This window comes from Pseudophryne corroboree, chromosome 9 (genome assembly GCF_028390025.1).
Source record: "Pseudophryne corroboree isolate aPseCor3 chromosome 9, aPseCor3.hap2, whole genome shotgun sequence".
NCBI classification, from domain to species: Eukaryota; Metazoa; Chordata; class Amphibia; order Anura; family Myobatrachidae; genus Pseudophryne; species Pseudophryne corroboree.
Window position 1 is genome coordinate 217,960,058 of NC_086452.1, and position 23,468 is coordinate 217,983,525.

At 45.3% G+C, this 23,468-nt stretch overlaps 1 protein-coding gene across 2 annotated transcripts in view; it reads right to left on the reverse strand.

The window, feature by feature from the left end:
- Positions 1-315: 315 nt before the first annotated feature.
- The window catches only part of ZBTB41 (zinc finger and BTB domain containing 41), a 59,679-nt gene continuing 36,526 nt past the window's right edge, over positions 316-23,468 (reverse strand). For both annotated transcript variants that reach the window (XM_063940121.1, XM_063940120.1), the window contains exons 5-11: positions 20,106-20,253; positions 12,814-12,943; positions 12,424-12,519; positions 12,170-12,276; positions 11,276-11,381; positions 10,801-10,889; positions 316-1,313 (exon numbers count right to left, since the gene is read on the reverse strand). In XM_063940121.1, coding sequence (XP_063796191.1) covers positions 784-1,313; positions 10,801-10,889; positions 11,276-11,381; positions 12,170-12,276; positions 12,424-12,519; positions 12,814-12,943; positions 20,106-20,253 — 1,206 coding nt within the window. In that variant the 3' untranslated portion in view covers positions 316-783. The remainder of the gene's footprint in view (positions 1,314-10,800; positions 10,890-11,275; positions 11,382-12,169; positions 12,277-12,423; positions 12,520-12,813; positions 12,944-20,105; positions 20,254-23,468) is intronic.

A 23,468-nucleotide genomic window follows, 5' to 3' on the forward strand; every position in this document is an offset into this window, starting at 1 on the left:
CGACTCCGGGTTCCAGGCATCTGCAAATCCCGATGGTCGGCATGCTGACCTATAGAGTGGGAATAGAACCTGTGGCAAGAACAGTGAGCCACCAAAATCGCAGTGTGGCGTGCGCAGCGAGCCCGCAAGGGGCTTCGTTGCACTCGCCCCCCGCCGGCCTTCTAGCAGCCGGGATCCCGCCGTCGGTATTGTTACCACCGGTCATACATACCCAACACGTAAAATAGTATTTTGCTAAATTAATGTCTTATCAGCACCTCTGGTTATCTTCAAAGTTGCGTTAAAAAAACTGGTCCAAGCAATAATGTACGATCATTAAAGTTTGTTTAAAAGGATTTATTGGATTTAATGTACGGGTAATTCCCTAGTCCTCTTCTATTGGTACATTTATATTGCTTCAAATGTATTATGTATTTTCACTAAAATTGCACCCTAAAATCAGATTAACAATTAATCTTTGGCATGGGGGATAGGATGTGTTTTTTTTTAATCAGCAGAATCTAAACATACCTAAGTATTTGTGAGTATTTAAAGACACACAAAATCTACAACAGTTATAGAAAGAAAGTGCTATCCAACAGCCTTTAAGCCACAAGAGAAACCTGCTACAGTGTGCTGTAGGCTCCAAACTACAGATTCAGATACACAACGTTGGAAGTGTAGTATGAAATGGAAATTCAAGAGAAACTGAGCCTTAAAGTTCTCCCTAGGGTAGTGCCTGCCTTAACCCCTGTAGTGCAGCATGCACTTCAAATAAATGCATGCGGAATGGTACATCCCAGATCAGTGATGATCACTATTGGAAACAGTCTGTTCATTTGACTGAGGGTCCAGACCAAGCAAAGTCCCCAGATAAGAGTGTTCTCTAGTCGCCATTATCTGCTCGGGCCTGACTGGATGTAAAAGGGTTGCTGGCTGTGGGTTAAGAGTGTATTTTTCCAAGAAGGCCAAGTCAGGGGGACGTTGGTAGTCTGTGGATTGAGACAGCACAGTAGAATCGGCGTGAGTCTCTAATTCCCCCTCATTTTCTCTGATTTCAACTGGAACCAATGTTATCGGCACACAGATATCAACCTCGGAGCTCTGACAGGCCGCTGGATAACTTTCTGACTCTTCCATCTTCACATCATCCTCTGCCTTAGAGTTATGAACGTGGTCAACATGGTACTTGAGCTTGTCCTTCCGTTTAAAGGTGGCATTGCAGTGCTGACATATAAAGGGGCGTGCATCTGAATGTATAACCAAGTGTTTAGTCAGAGTTTTTTTAATGCGAAACGATTGACTGCAGATGTGACATTTATATGGCTTTTCACCTATAGAACATAAAAAAAAAAAAGAAATTACCAACAGTTTTCACTCCATAGTAACTAGGGGTAGCACCCACTTGTTCCTTGCCTCTAAGCTGACCCATACCTGTTGGGAACTAAAGTCTGTCTTCTAACATAGAGCTGTACTATAGCAGTGCTGACAAAAATCTATACATTCTGGAACCCAGTTATTGATAGCAGGTAGTGCAAAGAACTTCCCTAACCTTCTACGTGTAACGGGATAATTTCATTATATTGTCCAAGGTTTAAACCGCTTTAATTGTGGGCCAGCAAATTGAACAGTTGTGTAGTTCATCCACCAGCTGTTTATGACTTAGGGGGTCTATGGCCCAAATGTATTAAGCCTTAACAAGAGATAAATCTGAGAGGCATAAGGCACAGGGCTAATGCACCCCGTATGTCAGGCCCGACCCCCCCCCCCCCACCCCACCCGTGCAAGTACAAAAGCATTGCACAGCGGTGATGCTTTTGTACTGGAAGAGTAGCTCCCTACCAGTGAAGCTCCTGTACGCTGGCAGGAGCTACTCATCGCTGTGAGGATCGCAGCGGCTGCGTGACATCACGCAGCCGCCGCGGCCCGCCACCCCGTTGCACAGCACTGATCAGGTCTGAATTAGGCCCAAAGTACCAGCCAACCAGCTCCTGTCATTTTTCAAACACAGCCTGTGACATGGCAGTTAGGAAGCTGATTGGCTGGTCATTAATCACTCCTTATGCGTCTTGGATTTATCTCTTGTTAAGACGTAATACATTTGGGCCATATATGTACTTAGTCTTGGAAAGAGATAAAGTGGCTGGAGATAAAGTACCGGCCAACCAGCTATCATTTATTATAGCGGCATGGATTATTACGCTAAAGCACTTCCTGCTTCTCCTCATTACCAAGACGAAGTAGTAAGCAACATCAAGATTGTAATATCTGAGCAAAAGTACAGTATTAGGTTAGCAGCATAAACATTTAAAGAAAAAATCACCAATCTTTCAACAAATTGCAATATGTAGTAGATAAAATGTAATATTGCGCTTACACTGTACAAAGATGCAAGAGTTTTGAATGCAGAGTTTTCATATGGTCAATGGAATATGTAACCAAATGGGGGGAATGATCCCTTGAATGGTATAGCTATAAAAGAAGGTAAACAATAGTGCAAGTACGCCAATATAAAAAAATAGTTCCTTTTAATGATCTGTATATTAAACTCACAAACGTAGGTTTTTTTAAAGCATATCACAGTAACGATGGTTTCACAATTAGGATTGGTTTGATGACTTTCAGGCTTCTTACTTATGACAAGATTAGAGAAGGCTGGAAGATAATAGAAAAAAGTGCAATAGGACTAGGAAACCACAGGAAGTGACGTAATGCGTTCCATTGTCCGGCGCGTCACTTCCTGATCGACCCGCTGAATAACTCAATACAAAATAAACAGTAACAACTTTTAACTGATGTAGTCTATTCATCTGGAATGCACTCTGCACTTTTGGAACGCATAATTCAGGATGTACGGACTCTTATTGGAACGCATGACTACATCAGTTAAAAGTTGTTACTGTTTATTTTGTATTGAGTTATTCAGCGGGTCGATCAGGAAGTGACGCGCCGGACAATGGAACGCATTACGTCACTTCCTGGTGTTTCCTAGTCCGTCGCGTCACTAGCCCTGACTTCCGGGACAGGAAGTGACGCGCTATGCTGTGGAACGCATACCGCCACTTCCTGTCTGTGATGCCGATGTAGGTCGGTTTAATGAATACATGTGAGATTAACACACATCTGAGATTGTTCAGATTAATGAACAGGGGTATATATATACCTCTGAAATTCAATCAACCACTAAACGCTTCTGAGGAAGAACCCTTTGGTTCGAAATGCATTAAGCAGCCGTGGCTACTGTTGGATTTGACTGGAACTGGAATCTCCCTGAGAAAACCCCTTCGAGTATCCGGAACTCTGTGGGACCTCTGCGAGACTTATCTTTCGATAAGTATATGTGACTCCATCCATCCAGCATTTTATTACAAGCTTTTTTAAATTTCATGTTTGTGAGTGCATTTGGTGCTAATTAAATTGTTCTTTTTGCACATCAGGTTTTGCACTATTGCACTTTTTTCTATTATCTTCCAGCCTTCTCTAATCTTGTCATAAGTAAGAAGCCTGAAAGTCATCAAACCGTTCCTAATTGTGAAACCATCGTTACTGCGATATGCTTTCAAAAAACCTACGTTTGTGAGTTTAATATACAGATCATTAAAAGGAACTATTTTTTTATATTGGCGTACTTGCACTATTGTTTACCTTCTTTTATAGCTATACCATTCAAGGGATCATTCCCCCCATTTGGTTACATATTCCATTGACCATATGAAAACTCTGCATTCAAAACTCTTGCATCTTTGTACAGTGTAAGCGCAATATTACATTTTATCTACTACATATAGTAAGCAACATCGACAAGATCTATTACCATCTTGTCTGCTGGACTGGGGGAGTCCCCTCCAACTAGGGAGCCAATCCCGGACCATTTTTTCAATCCCGGGTATCGGGATTGAAAAAATAGGATTTTAATTACCTACTGGTAAATCCTTTTCTTGTAGTCCGTACAAGATGCTGGGGTCCACATTAGTACCATGGGGTATAGATGGGTCCACTAGGAGCCATTGGCACTTTAAGAGTTTGAGAGTGTGGGCTGGCTCCTCCCTCTATGGCCCTCCTACCAGACCCAGTCTAGAAACTGTGCCCGAGGAGACGGACATCTTCGAGAGAAGGATTATACAGATAGTGGCGAGATTCACACCAGCTCACACACAAGGCAACCCAAGCTAACTAGCTTGAAACATCAGCAACAGCTGAACAGGATTACTTACCAAGTAACAAAACAGTACTTACCAAGAACTAAGCAGTACTGAACTTATTAACACTGCAGGATAACGAAGCGCTGGGCGGGCGCCCAGCATCCTCTACGGACTACGAGAAAAGGCTTTACCGGTAGGTAATTAAAATCCTATTTTCTCTTACGTCCTAGAGGATGTTGGGGTCCACATTAGTACCATGGGGATGTACCAAAGCTCCCAGAACGGGAGGGAGAGCGCGGAGGCTCCTGCAGAACCAATTAACCAAACTTAAGGTCCTCAGAAGCCAAAGTATCGAACTTGTAGAACTTTGCGAACGTGATCGACCCCGACCAAGTAGCTGCTCGGCAGAGTTGTAATGCAGAGACACCCCGGGCAGCCGCCCAGGAAGAACCCACCTTACGAGTAGAGTGGGCCTTAACAGACGTAGGACACAGCAAGCCTGCCGTAGAATACGCATGCTGGATAGTGAACCTGATCCAGCGAGAGATCAAACAGAGTCCGATTTTCTGTGACGAGCAGTCCTCCTCACATAGATTTTTAGAGCCCTTACAACATCTAAGGACTTTGAGGAAATTGAGGAGTCAGTCGCAACTGGCACCACAATAGGTTGGTTGATATGAAATGCCGACACAACCTTCAGAAGAAACTGCAGACATGTCCGGAGCTCAGCTCTATCTTCATGAAAGATCAAGTATGGGCTTTTACATGACAAAGCCCCCAACTCCGACACACGTCTAGCAGAAGCTAAGGCCAACAAAGTGACAGCCTTCCACGTGAGAAACTTGACCTCAACCTCCTGAAGAGGTTCAAACCAGTCCGACTGGAGGAACTGCAACACCACGTTAAGATCCCAAATGCACCGTAGGCGGTACAAAGGGAGGTTGGATGTGCAGAACTTCCTTCAAAAAAGTCTGAACCTCAGGGGAGCCAACTGTTTCTGGAAGAAAATGGATAGGGCCGAAATTTGGACCTTTATGGATCCTAACCTCAGGCCCATATCCACACCTGCTTGCAGGAAGAGGAGAAAATGTCCCAATTGAAACTCCACCGCAGGGAACTTCTTGGACTCGCACCAAGAAACATATTTTTTTCAAATACGCTGGTAATGTTTTGACGTTACTCCTTTCCTAGCCTGTCTCAGGATAGGAATAACCTTGTTCGGAATGCCCTTCCGAGCTAGTATCTGGCGTTCAACCTCCATGCCGTCAAACGTAGCCGCGGTAAGTCTTGATAGGCGAACGGCCCCTGTAGCAGCAGGTCCTCCCGAAGAGGAAGAGGCCTCGCTCTTCTAGCAGTAGATCCGCGTACCAAGCCCTTTGCGGCCAGTCCGGAGCGATGAGGATTGCCTGAACTCTTGTTCTCCTTATGAGTTTGAGAACTCTTAGAATGAGTGGGAGTGGAGGAAACACGTACACCGACTGGAACACCCAGAGTCACTAGGGCGTCCACCGCCGCTGCTTGCGGATCCCTCGACCTGGAACAATACCGCCGAAGCTTCTTGTTGAGACGAGAGGCCATCCTATCAATTTTGGGTACGCCCCAAAGATCTGTTACCTCCTTGAAAACCTCCGGATGGAGACCCCACTCCCCTGGATGGAGATAGTGTCTGCTGAGGAAGTCCGCTTCCCAGTTGTCTATTCCCGGAATGAAGAGCGCCAACGCGTGTTTTTCTGCCCAGAGGATGATTCTTGTTACCTCTGACATTGCAGCTCTGCTCTTCGTTCCGCCCTGTCGGTTTATGTAAGCCACTGTCGTTATATTGTCTGACTGCACTTGACTCGCCCGATTTCTGAGAAGAGGGGCCGCTTGGAGAAGACCGTTGTATACGGCTCTTAGTTCCAGAATGTTTATTGGCAGGCCGGCTTCCAGACTTGACCACTTTCCTTGGAAGGTTTCCCCTTGAGTGACTGTGCCCCAGCCCCGGAGACTTGCATCCGTGGTTAGAAGGATCCAGTCCTGAATCCCGAACCTGCGGCCCTCCAGAAGGTGAGGTAACTGCAGCCACCAGAGGAGTGAAATCCTGGCTTTTGGTGACAGACGTATTCTCTGGTGCACGTGTAGATGGGATCACGACCACTTGTCCAGGAGATCCAGTTGGAAGGTCAGAGCATGAAACCTCCCGTACTGCAGAGCCTTGTAAGAGGCCACCATCTTTCCCAGAAGGCGAATGCACTGATGAACCGACACCCAGGCTGGCTTCAGGACATCCCGGACCATTGTCTGCATCACCAACGCTTATTCCTCCGGAAGAAACACCCACTGCACTTCCGTGCCGAGGATCATTCCCAGAGAGGACAACCTCCTGGTTGGCTCCAAATGTGATTTTGGGATATTCAGGATCCAACCATGTTCCCTGAGAAGCTGGGTCGTGAGAGCTATTGACCCTAACAGCTTCTCCTTGGACGATGCCTTTATCAGCAGATCGTCCAGATATGGAATTATGTTCACCCCCTGCCTGCTGCGGAGAACCATCATTTCTGCCATCACCTTGGTGAATACCCTTGGTGCTGTGGAGAGGCCGAATGGTAGGGCCTGGGACTGAAAATGACAGTCCAACAGTGCGAATCGGAGATAAGCTTGATGTGGCAGCCAAATCGGAATGTGGAGGTATGCAGCCTTGATATCCAGGGATACCAGAAATTCTTCCAGACCTGATATGACCGCCCTTAGAGACTCTGTTTTGAACTTGAACTCCCTCAGAAAAGGGTTTAGTGATTTTAAGTTCAGAATGGGCCTGACCATCCGGTTTCGGTACCACGAAATGGTTTGAATAGTAACCTGCGTTTTGCATTGAGGGACTGGTACAATGACCTGTGCCTCCACCAACTTCTGGATGGCTCCCTGTAGGGTAGCCCTGTCTGCCGGCAAAGCTGGCAAGCCCGATTTGAAGAACCGATGAGGAGGGAGATCTTGAAATTCCAGCCGGTACCCCTGGGACACAATATCTAGTACCCAGGGATCCAGGCCGGACGACACCCAGACGTGACTGAAATGTCTGAGTCTAGCCCCCACCGGCCCTACCTCCAGCCTGCGCTGTCCACCGTCATGCGGAGGACTTTGGTGCATCTGAAACAGGCTTCTGTTCCTGGAAACCCGCCGCAGCAGGTTTCTTGGATTTTGGTCAGCCCCCTCTAAACAAGGTGTTGGATGGTTTGGCCTTTCTCGGTTTAGTAACCCGAAAGGACTGAGATGCAGGTGAAGAAAAAGGTTTCTTCGTAGCAGGAGCTGCTGAGGGAAGAAAAGGGGACTTACCCGCTGTAGCCATGGAGATCCACGCATCCAATGCTTCCCCAAAAGAGAGCCTGACCTGTGTAGGGTAAGGTCTCCACACCTCTCCTGGATTCCACGTCAGCAGACCACTGGCGCAGCCACAGTCCTCGACGAGCTGAGACGGACATGGAAAAAATTCCTGCAGCCATTGAACCCAGGTCTTTCATGGATTCCACCATAAATCCTGCAGAATCCTGAATGTTACGGTGAAACAATTCAATGTCACTGTTATCTAACGTATCCAAATCCTCAAGTAACGTGCCTGACCACTTTACTATAGCTTTGGAAATCCATGCACAGGCAATAGTGGGACGTAGTATCGCCCCTGAAGCCGTGTATATGGATTTGAGCGTAGTATCAATTTTGCGATCAGCCGGCTCCTTCAAGGCGGTAGATCCTGAGACAGGTAAAACCACCTTTTTGGAGAGTCTGGATACAGACGCGTCCACTATGGGTGAGTTTTCCCATTTCTTTCTATCCTCCTCAGGGAGGGGAAAAGCAACCAGAACCTTCCTAGGAACCTGGAATTTTTTCTCTGAATTTTTCCATGCGTTTTCAAAAATAGCATTTAATTCTTTGGACACAGGCAAGGTTAGCAAGGCTTTCTTATTGTCAGTGAAGTAAGCCTCCTCAACCTGTTCAGGTGTTGTGTCAGTAATATTCAACACATCTCTAATATCCTCTATCATCAACTGCACCCCTTTTGCAAGAGATGCGGCCCCCCTGAGCATGTCCCCATCACCGTCTGCCATGTCAGAGTCGGTATCCGTGTCGTCTTGCATGATCTGGGCAAGAGCACGTTTGTGGAACCCACAAACGGGGGCCCTGAGGTAACATAACCAGACCAAACTGCCATAGAAGTCTGTAAAACCTGAGTTGCAGAAATCTGAGAAATCATAGTTTTGATAGAGGATAACCACTCAGGCTCCCTTGCTGGTATCTGCGCTACAACAGTGCAATCCTGATTACATGGAATGAGATCATCCTGAGAGGACATATCCTCAGCTGCATATGACACAGAGTCCCTGGACATAGCTAACTGGAGACCCCAAACACTCCGGGATTGGCTTTTAAGTGTGTGGCCGCCCCCTCGCCACACCCCACCCCGCACACATAACTAACCGTATACTGAGGGCGGGCGGGTGGGGATCTCTTCCTGCACTCCCTCAGTGCTCGGCTGACGGCGCAGCGTGACCTCATGCAGCGTCGGGGGGAGCCAGAAGGAGGAAACCGGGCAGCGTCTGAGCATCCTGCGGACGCTCAACGCTGATCCCTCAATCCCCAGGATTGGACCTTCCAATCCCAGGATTGAATCCCAGACGTTTTTGGCCCTAAATCCTGGGATCCTGCTGATCCCGGGATTGGCCACCATACCTCCAACGATCCCCGACAGAGCACACAGCGCATCAACTTAGTACTGATGAGCTGTGTTTCCATGTCCAGCCAGCTCCAGTGCGCATGTGCGAGATCTCTCTACTATCACGAGATCTCACATGCAGCTTGGAGCTGGCAGTCACCACAGCGCTGCCCCTGCAGTGGTGTATAGGCAACCACACCTGCAGCTATCTATTTCGACAGACCATTCAGAAACTGACCATTCTTACACTGCCCTGCACATCAGAGTGCTATCGTTTAGATAGCAGTGCCGATAATGACAGGGTCGCATAGCGCCACTCTAACTGAACACATACCATCGCATTAATACATGGGGGGGTGAAAAAAATGGTATCAGCACACATAGCATGTGCTGATACCTCTTTCCCCAAGCCTGTAACATGGCAGTTAGGAGCTGGTGGGCTGGTACTTTATCTCCAGCCACTTTACCTCTCTCCAAGGCTTAGTATATACACCCCTTAATTACAAAGTACTGATAACTGTTACATTAAATATTTGCCTCATAGACACCTTCATGAAACATGTTGAAACTCTGCCGTCACTCTGACTTTCAATACTCATAAATAAAGCTCATACTGTATGGAAATGTATTGTGCGTCTACAAAGTCAAGCTACATGGTGAACAAAGTGCTCTATAACGCATAACTGGGCTAAATGTTTGCCCACAGTTAAGGAGCCATCAACATCTAATTGCTTGCAAAGAAACTGTATACAGGTCTATGTAACATTTGAAGCTTTGGGAATCATCTGGATAATTATAACAGATTTAGATCATTTACAGCTTTATTATAATACTGGGCTACACGCATATCCATACTAATGTATTTTTGTATTGTGGATGGGGTATAGATAGATAGGTTTATAGCAGTGTTGGTAATTATTATACTGCACTAACAATATATTGTGCATAATACAAAACATAGTGGGAACCATAGGGAGGGGAGAGGACAATACAAAACCTCAGGTGTGAAGAGGACAATACGTAGAAATGACGTATCAGGAAGGCCTGGCAATGCCAGGATGTCATGGATGGTAGTGTGGAGGAACTGGCAGAGCCAATGAGTTAGGGTTTGTGGAGCACACACATGACAGCACAATGCAGGATATACAGATGGGGGAAGGGGATGTAGTGCACATACAGTGCAGGACATACTGATGTGGAGTGGGCAGACAGAACAATGTACGACTTACTGATGCGCTGGGGTTGCACAGAACAATGCATGAAATACAGATGGGGAGGTGGCGGACAGAACATGTAAATGGTGGCAGCACAATCGAGGCCAGAGATATGGGGACTGAAGTGACCTGCCGTATGCTGGTTTCAGTGACCTAGTTTATATCTATATATAATATACAGACCCTCAACATCACTAGTCACACCCCCGCGGCACTGGTCCCACACCCTGCTCCAGCACATAGATAGATAGATAGATAGATAGATATACCTACTATCTATCTATCTATCTATCTATCTATCTATCTATGCAACACTTGCAGTGAGTTACTGACATTGCCACTCACTGCTGAATTCAATATAGCTGTCAGCCAGCCTGCCTCCTGTCCTATGTGCTGCTGCTGATTGCCTGACTCAAGTGTCCTTCACTCTGTCAGTTACCGGACACAGCAGCAACATACACAAAAAAAGAAAATAAAAAAAATTGGAAAACATTGAGGAAAAGTGGAGTGATGATGAGGAAACATTGGATTCTCACCATTGCAGGGTTAAACATTAACCATTGGAACCATTTAACCTATCAAATGACTCCCATACCTATTACCTACAAGTCAGTACATTTAGCTGACAGGTGGCATTCTGCATAGAAACTGTAGTGTTAAGCCTTCATTTTTAACCACAATAGTGTGACCCTGCATGATAAACTAGCAATGTATATGTCATTAATAGAAGTTTGTAGAGCAAGGAATCCCTTAGATTATAAGTAAGGACTAACATTACCAGAATGTGTCCTGAAGTGCATGTCAAGACTTGATTTCCCCTTAAAGACCTTTTTGCATACATCACACTGATGAATTGTCGCTTTGTACCTGCACAATGGAAAAAGACACATTAAATTCCTTTAAACATGCTTACAAGTTCTTTCATTGGAAAACTATACCTAGAGCAGATTTATAAAGTAATGAATGAGGCACAAGTTTGGGCGGGGATACCTATACTTCAGTTTAATGTCACTGTATGGTCATTTATGCTATGATCCCCTCAATGAACAGAATTGTGAAATATCTTAGCATTACATAAATAAAAATAATATGCTACCAACAACAAAATGATAACACAATATGGTAATGTTGACACGTGAGTGGTGCTATAAAATGGATAATAAAATCCATGAAAAAAAAAACAGCAAATAAAAGGAATAACTAAACCACAAATAAAGTACAAACTGTACAATCATCTGTTTCAGCAGACTTACCTCTGCCAAATCTTCTCCCCAAGATGAACGCTCTTATAATGTACAGTCAGATGGTCGCGACGTCCAAAACACTTCCCACATTCTTCACACTGATGGGCTTTCTCACCTTCAATCAAGTGAAATATAATTTGCAGTCATTATGTAGACATAAAAAAAAAACTACTTGAAGATTTATAATCGCGAATGTTTATAGCACAAATCATAATTAGAGAATAAATAAGGCTCCTTCTGCAGGTATGTAATGTAAAAACAAGACAGATGTTTGGCATGACACTGTCTTGGCCATCATTGTGTACTTATAAGGTACAGTTTGAGTATCCCATATCCAAATATTCCAAAATACGGAATATTCTAAAATACGGAATTTGAGTGAGAGTGAGATAGTGAAACCTTTGTTTTCTGATGGCTCAATGTACACAAACTTTGTTTAATACAGAAAGATATTAAATTGTATTAGATGACCTTCAGGCTGTGTGTATAAGGTGTATATGAAACATAAATGAATTGTGTGAATGTACACACACTTTGTTTAATGCAAAAAGTTATTAAAAATATTGGCTAAAATGACCTTCAGGCTGTGTGTATAAGGTGTATATGAAACATAAATGCATTCTGTGCTCAGACTTGAGTCCCATCACCATGATATCTCATTACGGTATGCAATTTTTCCAAAATACGGAAAAATCCCATATCCAAAATACTTCTGGTCCCAAGCATTTTGGATAAGGGATACTCAACCTGCACCACAAAACTGTGTAATGCACTGCTGACTGACAGCATAACAAACCCTAATAAAACCAAACCATACATAGAAACAGAAGAAAGACATCTGAGGTTGATGGGACGGCGCAGAGACAAATATGTATAATTAAAAGTTAGATAACGCCAGCTTACCAGAATGTATCTTTTTATGCTTAGTGAGGTGGTCATGGCGTATAAAGGCCTTCCCACATTCATCACACTCGTAACGTTTGTCATCGTGATGGACACGAAGATGGAGCCTAAGGAACAAGGATGCTTGTTTTAAAACACAATGTAACTGAGCAACAAATACCCTGTGTATCATGGCTACAGCATCTGCAGTGAGATACTCTTTGAAAAGCATTGTGGACGTCACATATGTATTCAGAAGCAGAACAATTAGTTACCTGTATGAGCTACCATGGCGAAAATTTTGCCCACAAATACTACAGAGGTGTGGCTTTTCTCCACTGTGAATTCTCAAGTGCTCCTTTAAAGTTGTCCTGGAGATAATAAAATTCAATATTTAATTTCGTTTCAGGGTACCCATTTCCACTAAGTAGCTTATGTTATAGGGTGAGCTAATAGTCAGGAGAATGCAGTCAGTTATTTCACCACGAAGTAGCAGCATCACTGAAGCACTCACTGACCTCCCTAGTTACTAGTAAACGTAGACTGTATACTGCACCAACGTATTTACCATGCTTTACCTGCAAGACCTGCATAAAACTAAAAGAAGCCCATATAATCCATGCAGAGCCTGAATGTGAAAGTGTTTGCTGCCCCACATTCCTTACCTTTCTCTTACCGATTTGCCACAGATGAAGCACGTCCACTTCCTCTTCCCTCCATGTGTATACTCAATGTGACGCCTCAGGTTCCCGGAGTCGTTAAACTGACGGCCACAAATATCACAAGGGAAGGGGCCTGACAGTAAAAAAAAAAAGACAATAGTAGGAAATTCACTGTTGTTCTCACTTTCAAGTGTACACAAAAACATGCATTTGGTATATTTGTGATATTGTAAATCTTTGCGTCCAAAAAAGTTTTCTTGTATAGATATATAAATGCAATAAATAGTATCTACCAATCACTCAGCTATACATAAAATAGGATTTTGATACCTACCGGTAAATCCTTTTCTCGTAGTCCGTAGGGGATGCTGGGGTCCACATTAGTACCATGGGTTATAGACGGGTCCACCAGGAGCCATTGGCACTTTACGAGTTTGAGAGTGTGGGTTGGCTTCTCCCTCTATGCCCCTCCTACCAGACTCAGTCTAGAAACTGTGCCCGAGGAGACGACATACAGGATTATACACAGATAGTGGCGAGATTCATACCAGCTCACACATACAAGGCACGTCAAGCCAACTAGATTGAACTACTCAGCAACAGCTGAAACATTACTTACCAAGTAACAATGCAGTACTCAACTAAAACAAACTTGTACTGAACCAAATAACATTTGCAGGAAAACGAAGCGCAGGGGGCGGGCGCCCAGCATCCTCTATGGACTACGAGAAAAGGATTTACCGGTAGGTACAATAATCCTATTTTCTCTTATGTCCTAGAGGATGCTGGGGTCCACATTAGTACCATGGGGATGTACCAAAGCTCCCAGAACGGGAGGGAGAGCGCTGATGCTCCTGCAGAACTGATTGATGATCTGAAGTTCAGTCAGAGGCCAAAGTATTGAACTTGTAAAACTTTGCAAACGTGTTCTACCCAGACCAAGTTGCAGCTCGGCAAAGTTGTAACGCCGAGACACCCCGGGCAGCCGCCCAGGAAGACCCCACCTTACGAGTACAGTGGACCTTTACAGATTTTGGACACGGCAGTCCTGCCATAGAATAAGCATGCTGGATAGTGAACCTGGTCCAGCGAGAGATCATCTGCTTAGAAGCAGGACACCCAATCTTCTTGGGATCATATAGGACAAACAGAGAGTCCGACTTTCTGTGACGAGAAGTTCTCTTCACATATATCTTCAGAGCCCTTACGACATCCAAAGACTTTGATGGAAATGGGTAGTCAGTAGCCACTGGCTACCACAATAGGTTGGTTGATATGAAATGCCGACACAACCTTTGGAAGAAACTGCTGACGTGTCCGTAGCTCAGCTCTATCTTCGTGGAAGATCAAGTAAGGACTTTTACAGGATATAGCCCCCAGCTCGGACACACGTCTAGCAGAAGCTAAGGCCAACAAAGTGACCGCCTTCCACGTAAGAAATTTGACCTCTACTTCCTGTAGAGGTTCAAACCAATCCGACTGGAGGAACTGCAGCACTACGTTAAGGTCCCAAGGCACCGTAGGCGGTACAAAGGGAAGTTGGATATGCAGAACTCCCTTCATAAAAGGTCTGAACCTCAGGGAGGGCAGCCAATTGTTTCTGAAAGAAAATGGATAGGGCCGAAATCTGGTCCTTCATAGAACCCAACCTCAGGCCCATATCCACTCCTGCTTGCAGAAAGAGGAGGAAACGTCCCAGTTGAAACTCCACCGTAGGAAACTTCTTGGATTCACACCAAGAGACATATTTCTTCCAAATACGATGGTAATGTTTAGACGTTACCCCTTTCCTAGCCTGTATCAGGGTAGGAATGACCTTCTTCGGAATGCCCTTCCGAGCAAGTATCAGGCGCTCAACTTCCATGCCATAAAACGTAGCTGTGGTAAGTCTTGATAGGTGAACGGCCCCTGCTGCAGCAGGTCCTCCTGAAGAGGAAGAGGCCTCGGCTCTTCTTGCAGTAGGTTCAGAAGGTCCACGTACCAAGCCCTTCTTGGCCAGTCTGGGGCAATGAGGATCGCTTGAACCCTTGATCTCCTTATGAGCTTTAGGATTTTTGGGTGAGTGGGAGTGGAGGAAACATGTACCCTGACTGGAACACCCACGGAGAGACCAGGGCGTCCACTGCCACTGCCAGAGGATCCCTCGGCCTGGAACAATAGTGCCGAAGCTTCTTGTTGAGACAAGAGGCCATCATGTCTATTTGGGGCAATCCCCGAAGATCTGTTATTTCTGTGAACACCTCCGGATGTAGGCCCCACTCCCCTGGATGGAGATCGTGTCTGCTGAGGAAGACTGCTTCCCAGTTGTCTACTCCCGGAATGAAGACGGCTGACAGCGCCAACGCGTGCCTTTCTGTCCAGAGGAGTATTCTTGTCACCTCTGACATCGCCGCTCTGCTCTTCATTCCGCCTTGTCGGTTTATGTAAGCCACTGTTGTTACGATGTCCGACTGCACTTGAATGGCCCAATTTCTTAGAAGAGGGGCCGTCTGAAGAAGACCGTTGTAGACGGCTCTTAGTTCCAGGATGTTGATGGGCAGGCCAGCTTCCAGACTTGACCACTGTCCTTGGAAGGTTACTCCCTAAGTGACTGCTCCCCAGCCCGAAGGCTCTCATCCGTGGTTAGAAGGACCCAGTCCTGAATCCCGAACCTGCGGCCCTCCAGAAGGTGAGGCAATTGGAGCCACCAGAGGAGTGAAATCCTGGCCTTTGGCAACAGACAAATTCTCTGATGCATGTGGAGGTGAGATCCCGACCACTTGTCCAGGAGATCCAGTTGGAAGGTCCGAGCGTGGAACCTCCCATACTGGAGAGCCTCGTAAGAGGCCACCATCTTTCCCAGTAGGCGAATGCAATGATGAACCAACACCCAGGATGGTTTCATTCCGTATCCAGGATCTTTCCCAGAAATGACAACCTCTGGGTTGGTTCCAAATGTGACTTTGGAAGGTTCAGTATCCAACCATGACTCTGTAGCAGTCGTGTTGCGAGATCAAACTGCAGCAGCTTCTCCTTGGACGATGCCTTTATCAGCAGATCGTCCAGATATGGAATGATGTTCACACCTTGCTTGCGGAGGAGAATCATCATTTCCGCCATCACCTTGGTAAACACCCTCGGTGCTGTGGAGAGGCCGAATGGCAGGGCCTGGAACTGGAAATGACAGTCCAGCAATGCGAAACGGAGATAAGCCTAATGCGGCAGCCAGATCGGAATGTGGAGGTACGCATCCTTGATATCCAGTGATACCAGGAATTCCCCTTCTTCCAGACCTGATATCACCGCCCTGAGAGACTCCATCTTGAACTTGAACTCCTTTAGAAAGGGGTTTAATGATTTTAGGTTCAGAATGCGCCTGACCGAACCATCAGATTTCGGTACCACGAAAGGTTCGAATAGTAAATTTTTGTCAGCATGTGAGGTGGCACTGGCACAATGACCTGAGCCTCCACCAGCTTTTGGACAGCGTCTTGTAGTACAGTGCTGTCCTCCAATAAAGTTGGTAAGCCTGACTTGAAAAAGCGATGAGGGAGACATTGAAATTCCAGCCTGTATTCCTGAGACACAATATCTATCACCCAGGGATCCAGGCCGGACGATACCCAGAAATGACTGAAGTGTCTGAGTCTCGCTCCCACTGGCCCCACCCCCGGGGCGTGCAGTCCACCGTCATGCAGAGGACTTTGGCGTACCCGAAGTAGGCTTTTGTTCCTAGGAACCTGCAGCGGCAAGTTTCTTGGACTCAACCCGACCTCCCCTAAAGAAGGTATTGGATGTTCTGGCCTTTCTAGGCTTGTTAGACCGAAAGGACTGCGTTGCAGCTGAAGAGAAAGATTTCTTCAGAGCATGTGCTGCTGAGGGAAGAAACAGAGACTTACCCGCTGTAGCGGTGGATATCCACGCGTCTAGAGCTTCCCCAAAAGAGACAAGACAAAGATTCGATATCTTATGCGCCCAACATTTGATAGGATAAAACAGATACTCAATATAAGTTCTTGTATGATAAGTCCAAACCGGTTCTCCTTCCTCCTTCCTTTTAGGTTAGAAGGCCCAGAACTTTTTCCTCCTCCAAACGAACACCGTAGATGGTAGCAGGGGAAGGCAAAAAACAAACAGAAGAAGGCACCTAACCTAAAAGGAAGGAGGAAGGAGAACCGGTTTGGACTTATCATACGAGAACTTATATTGAGTATCTGTTTTATCCTATCAAATGTTGGGCGCATAAGATATCGAATCTTTGTCTTGTCTATTGTTACTTTTCCAGTTTTGATAACACTGGTTGATATCCATTTGCTGCCCATATTATCCAGCGCAGGAGTACACTCATCTGTTTTATCTTCCCCAAAGAGAGCCTGACCTGTATAGGGTAGGGACTTCACACTTCTGGATTCCGCGTCGGCCGACCACTGGCACCGCCACAGTCCCCAACGAGCTGAAACAAACATGGAAGATATTCCCGCAGCCATGGAACCCAGGTCTTTCATGGATTCTACCATAAAACCTGCAGAATCATGTATGTTGCGTAAATACAATGCAACGTCATCCCTATCCATCGTATCCAAATCCCCAAGTAAGGTAGCCGACCACTTCACTATTGCCTTTGCAATCCATGCACTAGCAATAGTGGGACGTAATATGGCCCCAGAAGCAGTGTACATTGATTAAAGCGTGTTATCAATTTTCCTATCTGCCGGCTCCTTTAAGGCGGTAGATCCTGGAACAAGCAAAACCACCTTCTTTGAGAGTCTGGACACAGATGCGTCAACAATCGGAGGGTTTTCCCATTTTTTTCCTATCCTCCTCAGGAAAAGGAAATGCCACCTGGACCCTTTTAGGGACCTGGAATTTTTTCTCAGGGTTTTCCCATGCTTTTTCAAATATAGCATTCAATTCCTTTGACGCAGGGAAGGTTAGCGAGGCTTTTTTTATTTTCAGTGAAAAAAGCCTCCTCAAATTGCTCAGGTGTGGTATCATTAACATTTAACACATCCCTTATAGCCTCTATCAACAACTGTACCCCCTTTGCAAGAGATGCGGACCACCGCAACACATCCCCATCACCATCTGTAGTGTCAGAATCAGTGTCCGTGTCGTCTTGTATGACATGCACAAGTGCACGTTTGTGGGGGTATAAAGCAGGGCGTCCTGAGGGACCAGAATCGGGCCATACTGCCATAGAACTCTGTAATAGCTGGGTTGCAGATTCATTACTTGCAACCCTGTCAGAAATCTGAGAAATCCAAGATTTGATAGAGGAAAACCACTCCGGTTCCCTTGCTGGTATCTGTGGTAAACCAGTGCTATCCTGATTACATGGAATGGGATCATCTTGGGAGGGTAAATCCTCTGCAGCATATGACACAGTGTCGCTGGACATAGCTAAAAAAGACCACCAGACACTCCACACACACACACACACACACACACACACACACACACACACACACACACACACACACACACACACACACACACACACACGTGGGGGCAGACAGAGTTTCCTCCCCAAGAATGGCAAGAGAGACACAGAGATTGGAGCCAACCCACACACAGCGCTTTCAGTAAAGGGAGACCTCTTGTCAGCGCTGACTGTGTACCTTAATAGGATACACAGTTGTTTTACAGCCTCCCCTCCCTTCTACAACCCCCTGGTACCGTGTACCGATAGCTGGAGTTGCTGTGGAGGGACCTGTTCTTCCTCTCAGCGCTGTGCAGGCAGGAAAATGGCACTGGAACGCTGCTGGGTCCGCTCTGAGGAGAAGCTCTGCCCCCTTAATGGCGCTGTCTTCCCGCTCGTCAAGGATTATACTGGCCTGAAGTAAAATGTGCTGGCTGAGATCCGTGGACCCCGACAGACTTCTGGACCAGTGTGGGGGTAAGGGCTGGCCCAGGGCGCTCCTCACAGCGCCGCACCATGTGCCGCTGAGCCTCCCAGGAGCGCAGTTAATACTGCGCTCCCTCCCCGTTGCCGCCATCTTCACACCGCCCCCCCCGCTTGCTAGGGGGGGTCGGTGTCTCACTCACCATTCTTCAGCTCTGTAAGGGGTTGGCGGCATGCTGCTGGGCCGAGCGGTCCCCTGTGGTGGTGAACGATCCGACCACTCTGGAGCTCAGTGTCCAGTCAGCGGAGTCAGTTGCTCAGACCCCACAGGGCGGACACTGCTCCCCCCCTTAGTCCCTCGCTGCAGGCAGGCTGTTGCCAACAGCCTCCTGTAAAAAAATAAACTCTAAAATAAACTTTTCTAGAAAAGCTCTGTAGAGCTCCCCTAGCTGTGACTGGCTCCTCTGGGCACATTTTCTAAACAGAGTCTGGTAGGAGAGGCATAGAGGGAGGAGCCAGCCCACACTCTCAAACTCTTAAAGTGCCAATGGCTCCTGGTGGACCCAGCTATACCCCATGGTACTAATGTGGACCCCAGCATCCTCTAGGACGTAAGAGAAATGTAGTTTCTATTGGTCATGTGACATCACAGTCAGTGATGAGAATGATAAAAAAAATAAAGTGCTAATGTAAAAAAAAAAAAAAAACACAAAAAAATCCAGGGGTAAGAATAAGACTAGTAAATGAGTTTGCTTGATTTTTTTTTTTTTTTTTTCTTACACAGCCAGGTCTCTATTCCAATACAACACAGCATTCTTATGGATTCCTCCAGTTGTCTTTATAGAGGTTTCTAAACTATAACCTTTTCTATTCCAAGGGGCTGATGCATCAAGCAGTGAAAAGTGTGGAGAAGTTGCAATAGCAACCAATCATCATCTTCCTATCATTTTATAAAATGCACTTGATAAATACTACCTTAGGAACATAGGTTGTGGCGACAGATAAGAACCACTTGGCCCATCTAGTCTGCCCATGTGCGCGCACACACACACACACACACACACACACTAAGATTCATTTCTGTTGGGAGACTATTAGCCTACCAGTATATTTTTGGATTGCGGGAGGAAACCAGAGCACCCGGAGACCCACGCAAGCATGGGGAGAATATACAAACTCCACAGTTAGGGCCGTGGTGGGAATCAAACCCAGGACCTCAGTGCTGTGAGGCAGTAATGCTAATCATTACACCGTCTGTTCTGCCACTGATTGGTTACTTTGGTCAACTTCTTTACTGGTTTTATGTCTCTATTAATTTCACTGCTTGATACATCACCCGTTAAGTTCTTTAGCGTTTCTAGGCAATAGATAAGTTAAACAACTTTCACAAATACTCTCAAATAAGTACACTTACTAGCAAAAATCGCAAACATATATACATTACCAGTTAACAAAAGAATAAAGGATTTCATACCCAAGTGATATTTTTCTTGATGCTTTAACCTTTTGAAACGAGATTTAAACTGTTCATCACAATAGGTGCATTTAAATGGCTTGTCTTGTGAATGGAGGATCATATGTTCCTTTAAATGAGGCTGACGTGTGAAATATTTATTACAGATCTAAAAAATTAGAGGCACATAAATCCGATTAGTTATTAGCTGTACATGCAATGAAAACAAGATTTTGTACTTCCAGATGCGTCCACACACCTATCTTCAAATCATGCCCCGTTTATTGCACACTAATCCTAAATGCCTAGTACCCTATCAGTGAACGATGATGCAAAATTGTGGAAAAAGTACCAAAATGGAGAAAAGTACCAAAATTTAGGTAAAAAGGCAAAAGACAGGTTCTATATGAATGATCTGAGACACGCATTGTTATGCTTAATCTGCAGCTTTATACCAATTCCCATGCTACAAAACTAATCCCAAGTACCTACTGTAGTACACTATGGGCCTAATTCAAGGTTGATTGCCAAACAACACTTTCCTCTAATGGGCAAAAGCATGTGAACTGCAGGTGGGGCAGATATAACATGTGAACTAAGATGCAAAAGTGAGGAAATAGTTGAATTAAAAAAAAAAAAAAAAAAAAAAAAAAAGAGAGAGAGACCCATCCAGGTTAAACAGACAAATGGCAGGTCCGATACTAGAGACCCGTGCCATGCATCATTATGCTTTATCTGCAACTTTAATCCCTTTGCCATAATAAAACTAATCCTCAGTTACTAGTACACTACATGCAAACTAGAATACGTAAAACTGAGGAAAGTGCACAGTACAGGGATCGCGCTATATGGTGCAGAAAGCATATGTTTATGAGGATAAATCTAAATGTTGAAGTCTTTTTCTTAATCTGTTGGGGGACAACGATGCAGAAGACACTAAAGCAGGGGTAAGGAGAGTCCAACTAGTAGTATGAGTATGGCACTTTAAGAAAACATACAAACGTCTGCAACATCTTTCCCTTCTCACTCCCTCTAGGCAGGGCTTAAAGTGGTCCTGGAGAGGTGGTGGAACTCATCAACCCGCCCCCCCAGTGCTAATGTTTTCGGCATCCCTGTAAACTATAAATTAGTGCCTACTTCCCATACTTTTTAAAGGGACATTGATCTCACAAAGAAGCAGAGTGGTCACACAATAGTACCCCCAATTCAAATTATACCACACAGTAGCATAATCTCATTCACATTACACCGCATTTAGTGCTCCTGATTTATATTACACCACTTAGTGATGCCCCTTATTATGGTTACATCACTCAGTAGTGCCCTTTATTCACGTTGCACTACACAGTGGTACCCTTTATATCCGTTATGACACACAGTAGTGCCCCTTATATATACAATGTCCACAGTAGTGCCCCTTATAAACAATTCCCACAGCAGTAGTAGTACCACTTACACATAATGCCCACAATTGTAGTGCCCCTTAAACATAATAACCACATTAGTGCCGCTTATACACATAACATATCTGCCTTAGTCACTCCAGCATTTCACTGCCGGTGCTCACCATTCTTGTAGAATCTGGCTTTAGATTGAGAGGAACAGGTTCCCCTTTTCCAGTAACCAACAGTGACGTGCGGTGGGGTGAGGCAGGTGAGGCAGAGCCTTTCCTGTCATACTTACGTTTAAACCAGAATTTTGTCTGAATAAAGTATATGAAAAATACTAATAATTTGTTTGAAATATCTTCTTTGCATTATTCTAATAATTTTAATAGCCCAAACTCTGGAGTAAAAAGTCTATGGCAGGTGCCTCACCTGCTTATCTCTTCAGCACATCTCTGATCAAACCTCACCAAATTTCCAGGAGTTTATACATCTGCACCTGTGTATAATGCCCAGATATATCCTTTGGCTCATATATTGCATGGAATTCTGGCTCTGGGGTTAGCCAGTGCCTCCTGAGCCATTTAGCTCACCACACGTCCCTGGTAACCAATAACAAAATCAAAAAGTGTACAATTGTTTTCAGTCAACTTCTCCTGTGGGCTTCTGAATGGACCAAAAGAAGAGCAATTTTCCTAAACCTGTTTACATAGTTCTACAGAACGCTTACAATGTACAACAAGTGAAGATTCCTTTTCCTCTGAATACCGATGTCGACACAATGCTGGCATCACAATGTCATGGTTTGAACAAAACTTTGAAACTGTCTGAAATGCTAGTTTTATTCAAATAATAGCTCTATCATTATGAAAAATTAGAAATTCAGATCTGCAAGACAGAGCCCCCAACTCTAAAATGTCATGGTCCTGACTAAAATCACTCATGTTCTGTGACTTACCTCAGTATTTCCTGCAAGCCTGCATCTGCTCTGCAGCCCAGTATACTTTGCAAACCTGCACCTGCTTCACAGTTCAGCACACAAGCTGCAGTGTAAACTCCTAATCAAGTCACATGTGTGAGGATTCCTCTGTCCAGCATCCGATTCTCCATAGTGCTCTGCTTACTGGTGTTTAGGCTTCAGTTTTTCCCGGCCTGCTGGGCCATAACCCACATCAGAGCCTAACCTGGATTACTGCTGTGACAGGTTCTGGTCACCTGACCATGATTCATTCACTCCTGAGCCAGGCAGAGACTCCCTTGAATCACCTGACTCTATCCATCAATCATCAAGCACCAAGGGCTATAAGTAAGGAGACCTGAGTTTCAGAATCTGACACAGCTCAGTGTGTTAGCCTAGTAGCTGAGCTCCCCAGATTTACAGATATTACCTTAATACTTGCAATCCTTTGTACAGTTGCATTCCAATCCGGTTTGTCCTGTGCCAGTCCGGTTTCACTCAATTCCATTTCCAGTACAGTTGTATTCCAAACCGGTTTGTCCTGTTCCAGTCCGGTAGCATTACAATCTGGTTCCAGTCCAGTTCGGTCAGCCCTCCAGTTTGGTTCTTATCCAGAAGTGTCATCATTGGTTCCAGCCAAACCTTGCTCAACATTGGTCCTGTTAACGCTCGCTCATCACCCTGCCGTGTTTCTTACCAAGTAAGGAGAGTGTTATGTTATTACTCACAGTATCCATCCAGTACTCAGCTGGTTAATCCACTACTACAATCCAGCCAACTCCGCACATAGTCCTCCAGTTACCTGCACAGACTTCACATAGACTCCAGGTTCACAAAACAAACAGTCATGGTATAAAATCTCTTCTTGCTCTGGTGATAATCTTAAGAAAAAGGTTTTGCTTAGATTGCTGAAACATCATGCTCTGCTTAGCACATTACTCCATTGGGATCACTCATGGCAAGGGAGCTGGAAAAGGCCATATTAAGTCAGAAAATGGCATGGAAGTGGCATACAGCAGCCATACAAAAACAATCCCTTGG